We start from the raw sequence: 9,203 nt of genomic DNA, 5'->3' as shown, positions 1-9,203 counted from the left end.
CATTTTTTTAAAAAGTTTTAACTTGTACCTACTTTTTAAACAACTTCAACCCCCCTTTCTCCTCCTCCTTCTCCTCCTTCGTCTTCTTCTTCTTCTTCTTCTTCTTCTTCTTCTTCTTCTTCTTCTTCTGCTGCTGCTGCTGCTGCTGCTGCTGTTGGTGCTGCTATGAAACTTCAGTTCATGGGATGATTCAGATTATTTAAAAATAAATTATAAATAATTACGTAATTTAGTATACTATAATTTGTGAATATTTCCACGTACGGGAAGTTTAAGGTCACACTTAGTGATTCTTTTCATGATAATTCTATTCTTTTCACGTTTATTTGTTTCCAAAATTTTTATGATTTAGATACTGTTGGCAATCTGATTATTTATAGTAGTCTGATTATAACAAAACTAATGAATTCAGGACAAAAAAACTTCAGCTTATTTAGTGCCGAAGTTTTTACAAATGAACTAAATAACTTCAGCATCTTCTGCTGAAGTTTTTGAAAAGGCTTATCCAGGACAAAAAAACTTCAGCTTATTTAGTGCTGAAGTTTTTATAAATGAACTAAATAACTTCAGCATCTTCTGCTGAAGTTTTTGAAAAAGCTTAATGACAAAACTAATGAATTCAGGACAAAAAAACTTCAGCTTATTTAGTGCAATTACAAACAAAAATTTCAGCAAATAGAGAACAAAACTTCAGCTACTATGCTTAAGTTCAGCAATTACTAACAAAAACTTCAACAAATAGAGAACAAAACTTCAGCTACTATGCTAGTTCAGCAATTACAAACAAAAACTTCAGCACACTTGGTTCAGCACACTTGCTACTTCAGGCCCCCGTATGCTGAAGTTACGCGAAAAAGTGGGTATGCTTGCAATTTTTTTTGCAAAGGGGGCACAAGTTAAAACGTGACCCAAAAAGCGGGTATAGATGCAAATCCCCGAGAAAGGGGTGGAGTGGGCCTTCATTATTGGGCCGTCAGCGAGGCCCAAACGAAAAAATTTTGGCAACTTCATTGGTCCTATTAACAGCCGACCCGCCACCATATCTGCTCAGTGTCTTCTTCCTCTCTCCACTCTTAATTCATGAACTTCAGCCTGTATTAATAATTAATACTTTTTTGCAGCGAAAATTCTCATCCTGAAGCTGTTTGATATAATGCCTAAGAGGAGTCTCAATTACAAATTCGAATTGGGGAAGACCACTCTCTTGCTTTGCTGTACAATGTAATCATCCTCAACCCTTTATTCAAAATTCTCTTATAATCACATGGCCTGTAATTGCATTCTCAATTCTCAATTTTTACCTTCTTTTTCCCAATTTAACAAACCCCACTGTCGAAAAAATAGAACTCCGTTAATAATTTCATGCAGTTCTGATAGTCCCACAACCGAAGAAGACAAGAAACTTAGGTTTAATCAACTGGGTTTACTTAATCTTTCAGTTACTCTCACTGTACTTTCAACTTCACTTGTAAGACCCGCAAATGCAGCAAAAGTCTCCGAAAAGAGACGTTCAACGAAAAAGACTGAGGCTTTAACGCCACAAGAGCTGAAAAAATGGTCACAAGGACTTCCAACTGTGAGCAATAGGCTGCCTTATACAGAAATATTGGATTTGAAAAGGGAAGGGAAACTTAAGCATATAATTAAACCACCTAATGTAGGGTTAAAGCAACGGCCGGAGGTAGTTTTAGCTGTTTTAGAGGATTCTAAGGTTGTTAGAATAGTGTTACCTTCTGTTGAGAGTGATCCAAGATTTTGGTCTGAATGGGATGACATGAAAATTGATGGACTTTGTATGAATGCCTATACTCCACCACTGAAAAAACCCGAGCTGCCTTCACCTTATTTGGGGTTCTTGTCAAATATTCCAGCTTGGATGCTTTCTTTTATGAAGGCCAAGCCACAGTCGAAAAGGGCGTTGGAGCTGAAGAGGGTGAGAGAAAAATTGAAGAGGAGGCAAAACCAGGAGATGTCAAAGATGCGGGAGGAGAGGGAGAGGATGGAGAAGGCAATGAAAACACAGAAGAAAATGGAAGAGAGGAAAAGAAAGAGGGAGTTGAAGAGAATGAGGTATGAGGAGTCGTTGCGTCAAGCAAGTAGAAGTTCTCAGGATATGGCAAGAATGTGGGAAACCTTAGCTAGTGATTCGAATGTTGCCACTGCTCTTGGATTGGTGTTTTTCTACATATTTTATAGAACTGTCGTGCTTAGTTATAGGAGGCAGAAAAAGGATTATGAGGATAGGTTGAAGATAGAGAAAGCAGAAGCTGATGAGAAAAAGAAGATGAGGGAATTGGAGAGGGAAATGGAAGGGATTGAGGGTGTTGATGATGATGACGAAGAGGAAGGAAGAAAAGGGGAGGAAAATCCTTATATGAAGATGGCTATGCAATTCATGAGGTCAGGTGCTCGTGTCCGAAGAGCACGTAATAAGAAACTTCCCCAGTATTTAGAGAGAGGTGTGGATGTTAAGTTCTCCGATGTTGCTGGGCTTGGGAAAATCAGGGAGGAGCTTGAGGAAATTGTTAAGTTCTTCACCCATGGGGAGATGTATCGCAGGCGAGGAGTCAAAATACCAGGTCAGATATATGCAGATATTGATTTTTGGGGAGTCTTCTTGAATGTGGTTCCTATTTGAGTTTGTTGTTTGACGTATACTTTCTGTAAATAGGAAGTCCTTTTCTTTCTATTTCAGATCAGCAGGAATATGCCGCTTCAATTGCTCTAGACTTGTTAGTTATTTGTTCTGGGTACTAGTGTATATTTCTGTACTTTACTGTTATTTCCTTCTGGAATCGTGTGTTTACGTGGATACAATGGACATAAGCCTATAGGCTTCTTCCACTGTGAAATTGCAGCATTAGCGGATCCAAGGTTCTTTAGTCCACCACTAGCTAGCTCACCTATGGCTCATACTTTTTCATGGAATTGGGGTTTACTAAGTTCTGTCCTTTGGCAGTGGACACTTCTATATCCATAGCTCTATGACCAGAGGCGGACCCAGGATTTGAAGGTTAGGGTGCACTTTTGGAGTCAACCAAAATCTGCTTTGTATATGGGGTGCTCACTATTAATATATCACTATTTTCTAAAGACATATATATATATACATGGAGTTTTTGCCGAACTTTACGGGTGCAGGTGAACTTTACGCCTCTATCTATGAGTAACATCTATGGTGCAAAATGTATTTGCTCGCCTTTACTTTGTAGCAAGAGATTCTTGCTTTAGTAAAGTTTCTCCTAGATATTTCTCTGTTTTTTTTTGCATCTACCTGCATTTTACTACTCCGTGTTTTAACATAATTCTATCACATGCAAGAATAGAACTCACTCTGACTTCAATATAACATTAATAAGTTTGATATCTGCTTCTGTAACTTTAACTAAGAGAACTTCTTATCTGTCTGTCTGTCTCTCTCCCCTCAAAGTTTCCGTTTACTGATTCTTGTTGTCATTCGTTACATCAATTTATGCAAATAGCATTTCCAGTATATATATATATATCGTTCTTGCCTGCATTATCTCACTTTGTGAGGCATAAGATCTACTATGCACCTGTCTGTTCACTTCATTGATAATTCCTCAGTTTTTTTTTTCCATTCCTTGTTTGGCACACTAGCCTGGTATCGCGTTATTCTTGTCTTATATCATTACATATCTATTGGGCAATGCTTTCAGGGGGTATACTGCTTTGTGGTCCACCTGGGGTGGGGAAGACTTTGCTAGCAAAGGCTGTGGCTGGTGAGGCAGGGGTGAACTTCTTCTCCATTTCGGCATCTCAGTTTGTTGAGATATATGTTGGTGTTGGTGCTTCTCGTGTTCGAGCACTCTACCAAGAGGCAAGGGAGAATGTAAGTCCTTTTTCTATCTTCTCTACTCTCCATGCCCATCCTCTGAGGCATTTTCTTACAAGCGCCTGGTGTTCTAATTGGCTATTCTTATTCCACCTTTGCTTTTTATGAAGACTCTACCATTTCCCTCCTATTCTGAGTGAATTGCTTGCTTTTGTCTTTTGATATTGCTAAAACCAGCTAGTTTGACGTTGAGGAGTCGTTAATTTATTGATAGAATTTTGCTGGGTGGGTTGCTTCATAAGTGCTGTTTCCAAATCTTGTCAAGTCATTTTTGCTTTTACTTAGGGGTGGTTGTATATATAATTTATAAAGTCTTAACAAGATATGAGCGTTATTGTGTGGTCTGTCTCAGGCACCATCAGTAGTCTTCATTGATGAGTTGGATGCGGTTGGCAGAGAACGTGGTTTGATCAAGGGTTCGGGCGGACAAGAACGTGATGCGACTTTGAATCAGGTTTCCAGGGCATTTAGCACTTATGAGAAACTTCCACTTCATCTTGTTGAGATTTCAGGCTACATTGATTTGGTTCTCCTTTTTTCTCCAGCTTCTTGTGTGCTTGGATGGTTTTGAAGGCAAAGGTGAAGTCATCACTATTGCTTCTACAAATAGACCAGACATATTGGACCCAGCACTTGTTCGGCCAGGGCGGTTTGATCGGAAGATATACATACCAAAACCTGGCCTTATTGGGCGAATTGAAATTCTTAAGGTGCACGTTACATATGTAGTTGTCTGTTGAAAGGTTCAATTATTTTGGGGGTGTACGACATCTTAAAGTGCTTTTCTTGGGGATGCATAAATTATAATATTTTAGCAAGCTTATAATATGTTTTACTCCATGTTTTCTTACATTGAATCTCCTTGGGTTAGGTGCACGCTCGTAAGAAGCCTATGGCTCCTGATTTGGACTATATGGCTGTTGCCAGTATGACTGATGGAATGGTTGGTGCAGAGTTGGCCAACATTGTTGAGGTTGCTGCTATTAATATGATGCGTGATGGAAGAACTGAGGTAATAGATTTAGGGCTTCAGAGTGAGTCAAATTTTCCTCTAACCTTGTTTTTTGATAAGGTAAAAAAGAGAACCTTGTTAAGCAATATATGCCAATACTAGTTGTTGTTTACCATACAGATGGACTTTTTGGCAGTCTTTAAACAACATGAGATCTTCCTAAGCTGAGCTCTTATTTATTGCACGCAACATGGGAGAAACTTTTTCATTATTGCTTTCAATATGATGCCCTTTTTAGCCGGAGAAGTGGGGATGGGTTGATGTTGGTTAATGAGCCTCGTGTTATTTTTCTAAACATCATAATAGAGACCAAAATATTGTATGCTGGAATTTGTCTTCTAGATTTTATCATGACAAAGATGAAGTTCTGGTCATCATCCATCCATAATGTCACTACTTTGCGAAGTACTCAACTAAATCAGGTGTCCAAACCTGTACTTCACTTCTCCATGGTGTGCTCTTCTGCTACCAGAGACAGTAGACTTTGTATAACCTTAGAGTTTGCACTTAGCAGATTACAACTGATGACTTGTTACAAGCTGCACAAATTGAAGAACGAGGAATGCTTGACCGGAAGGAGAGGAGCCCTGAAATGTGGAAGCAAGTCGCTATTAATGAAGCAGCGATGGCTGTGGTGGCAGTGAACTTCCCAGATCTTAGAAATATTGAGTTTGTAATGTTCTTACTCTCTTCTATATTGCTTTTTACTGTCTGTTTTTTTATTTATATCTTTTTTTGATAATTTACTCTCTGCTTTCTCATTATTGTTGTTATGGTATGATAATTGGGTGAAGTATCTTTACTGAGTTAGGCAATCATGTCTGTGCTTCTGCTTTGCTTTTGTCTTGGTTCACTCTTCAATAGTACCCAAATATGCATTTATCTTTACTGCTTGCGTCACATCTATGACAAAGGCTAAAGAACTGTTGTACTGCATGGATTTCTGTCTTTGGCTAACTGCTTGGAAATATGAATTCTGGCATTTCTTCCTAATTATTCAGTGTTGGTGGAATATCATGTCATTATATTACCTTGTCAAGAATTAGCTCTAGTGTTATATTTAGGATAAGTAGAAGTAAGACGGAATACCTGCACGGGCAAGTTTAGTCAACATGAGAAGAGCGAAGTTGAGGTGAGACTACATCTTGCACATAGTAGATACCTGTTTGAAAGTTGACTGAAGTAGTTGCGCATGTTCAAATGTTAACATTGATTATATTTGTTCCCTATACAATATGTATGGATATGAGCTTTAAAGTTTAGATGATAACTAAAATGTCAATCTAAGTTAACCATGTTATAAAGGAAAGAAGCAATATCCAATAGTAGAATATTGTCTTGTTTTGAACGAGCTTTGTTGCGGACCGACTACTGGTATGGGTGGCAAACAAAACTTGGGTCAGTTAGGAGAAAGAGTAATCAATGTTCGTCCTCCTTCCTGAATTTTGATTTTCTCATGCTTTTTCTTCTTTTATGCAGAAATTTCTGTCAAATTTAACCATGTATTAGACAAAGGAAGCGGTACCCATGTAATAGAATATTACTTGCTAGCAAGGAGTTTTGAAGTGGACTGACTGCTGGTATAGATAAACTTGGGTCAGTTAGGAAATATTTGATGATAGAGCAATCAATGTTTCTCCTTCTTCCTAAATTATGATTTCTCATGCTCTTTGTTTGACAAGATAAGGAAAAGTAGAATCATGCTCGTTAATGCAAGTTAGAGTTGGAAGCTAAAGCTTTCTGTTGTCTTTTTCTTCTTCCTCCAAAGTGCATTGAGTTCTTATTTTCATACTTATCAAAATAGCTGTTCATCATCGTTATAATTGATGATTAATTGAGCCAATTGCTACTGTCTACAGTATGAACTTTCCTCAAAGTGCCTTTTATGACGGCTGTTTTTTGTGATGTTTTTTTTGAGAAGGTCACTATTGCTCCAAGGGCTGGCAGGGAGCTTGGTTATGTGCGGATGAAAATGGATCATGTCAAATTTAAGGAAGGAATGCTGAGGCATGATTTCTATCCCGTTCATATTACACTTATCTTTCTGATTTCTTCTCTCAAAACTTAAAATTGAAAATCAAATGCAACAAGATATGCTAGTGTATATGTAATGGAACTAAGAAGTGAGTATTTCAAATCTCTAATCATGTATTGCCTTATGTGAAGTGAAGAAACATATCTGTAGACACCAAAGACATGAAGTATTTGCTTTTGAAATGCCTCATTGTCTGTTGGTCTTGCTTCCCATGTAAGCAATTTGGAAGAGGCGACTGCCTACTACATTGGCGCGACTGCACCTCAGAAGTCAAAGAAAAAAAATTCCTGAGTGTAGTCATCTTTAACTTTTAAAATTCATTTTAATGCAGCCGACAGTCACTCTTGGATCACATCACTGTTCAGCTAGCACCACGTGCTGCTGATGAGCTGTGGTATGGAAAGGACCAGGTAAGATATGCAGAAACCTTAAATTTTATTTTTGCATCATTTGTCACCTAGCACTTAAATAGTTCAAAAGGATCCAGTGTTGCTTTTGTTGGTGTCTTAAAGATTATTAAGAAATGTAGCCATGACGGGAAGTCCACTGGGGCAATAATTAGTCACTTATACATTTAAAATATTTCAGCTCAGTACCATATGGGCAGAGACTGCAGACAATGCTAGATCGGCGGCTCGGACTCTTGTTCTTGGAGGTCTTTCTGAGAAACATTATGGTTTGTCTAACTTCTGGGTTGCAGATAGGATAAATGTAAGATATCACTCTCTGCCCCCCACCCCACCCCACCCCACTTTAGTAGTTTAACTATTCCCCCTTCCCCATTGATCAATTGCTTAAAGGTAATGAAAATTTTAACAAAAATATATTTTCCTCCTTCCAGAAGTATGAATACTTCATTTGTATGCAGTTGCTAGATTTTCAAATATGCTTCTAAAATAAAAAAAATTCCAGTCTCTGTTTTTCGGTTGCACTTCTTTGGTATTGCATTCCATCTGTATTTTCCATATGGATGTGTTCTGCGTGACACCTGAATTCCAAAATACATTGTGCTTTTTAGGACATTGACTCAGAGGCACTACGGATCTTACATATGTGCTATGGTCGTGCAAAAGAGGTATCAGTAGACTCATTCCCTTTCCCTGCCCCTCTGGTCTAAGTGGAAAAAGAAGAAGATAAAGTTAGTTAAGAAACTGCATGTTGCTCAGGTTTTCATTAATGTAATCCTGAAATGCCTGTACAGATCCTTGAGCGAAACCAGAACCTTATGGATGCAGTTGTTGATATACTAGTTGAGAAAAAAAGTCTTCAAAAGGAGGAATTCTTTAATTTAGTTAAGCTACATGGATCCCTTCAACCAATGCCTCCCAGTATAGTTGATCTCAGGTCAGCTAAACGTTTGGAGTTCCAGGATACTCTCACAAAGCAGAAGGAAGTAGTTTCTCAGGGACGCAATTGAGCAAGGTATTTCAGATTGTGACGCGATGATTATCAAACCATGAGCTACTTTGCTCTATTAGTTTTCTCCTGGAAACGTGCTCCTTCAGTGGTTGGTACGGAAGGTGTTTTTTGGCTACTGGGGGTCGAGCAGCTGCAATTTTTCCTTCTAATTTGCATGGTACAACTTCCTTCTATCTCTTTTCGCCTTGAAGATCCTATTGAAGTGGTACAGCTGTGGAAGGAGAATACTGCTACCTCAGATTGTCTGGAGCAGAGAGTGCAAGAGCTCTCTGGGTGGATTTGTAAGCATTCAAGCCCAAATGATAATCTGGGACCTATGAAGCTGTAAATGTGTAGTGGAGGGGGTGAACTAGTTTTTGTTTTTGTTTTTCTCTTTCTTCCTTACTTTTTTGGGACGACTGGGTGTTCCTTTAGCTGGTTTTCCCTATTCAGTTTCGATATAGATTGCACAATAGAGAGGACATGCATCGGATTATAAGTCGGATATAATTTGTATTCCTAAGGTTGCATAATATTCTTACTAATATCAACTGTATAAGACTTTGGATAGCGTTATTCAAGTTCACTATCTATAAAATGTACTTTAAGCCTTAGTAGGCAGAGCTAACAGGTACTTGTACTTGTGTGGGAGGTAGCAAATTGTGGGAGGTAGCAAGTACCCAGTAAGATAATTGGGTACGCGCAAGTTGATCCAGATACTACCGGTTTCTTTAAAAAATTGCTATCTAATCTTAACTGTGAAAATGTCAGCTCCAAAGTTTAATTTGGTCTCTCCTTAACTGTAAGGGGTCGTTTGATTTGAAGACAAGTTATGCCGGAATTAGTTACTCTGATATTATTTCTTATTGACTGTTTGATATATTGTATTAATCTTGGTATTA

At 38.3% G+C, this 9,203-nt stretch overlaps 1 protein-coding gene across 1 annotated transcript; it reads left to right on the top strand.

Moving 5' to 3' along the window:
- LOC109231507 (probable inactive ATP-dependent zinc metalloprotease FTSHI 2, chloroplastic) lies at positions 1,027-8,924 on the top strand. The gene is made up of 11 exons (XM_019397170.1): positions 1,027-2,579; positions 3,681-3,853; positions 4,209-4,310; positions 4,402-4,566; positions 4,728-4,868; positions 5,383-5,541; positions 6,790-6,875; positions 7,235-7,313; positions 7,492-7,614; positions 7,922-7,978; positions 8,105-8,924. The coding sequence occupies exons 1-11, from the start codon at positions 1,265-1,267 to the stop codon at positions 8,318-8,320; spliced, it is 2,616 nt and encodes an 871-aa protein (XP_019252715.1). The 5' UTR covers positions 1,027-1,264; the 3' UTR covers positions 8,321-8,924.

The sequence above is a fragment of the Nicotiana attenuata genome, chromosome 1 (genome assembly GCF_001879085.1).
Source record: "Nicotiana attenuata strain UT chromosome 1, NIATTr2, whole genome shotgun sequence".
Classification (NCBI taxonomy): domain Eukaryota; kingdom Viridiplantae; phylum Streptophyta; class Magnoliopsida; order Solanales; family Solanaceae; genus Nicotiana; species Nicotiana attenuata.
This window is presented reverse-complemented; position numbering and strand designations above follow the sequence as displayed.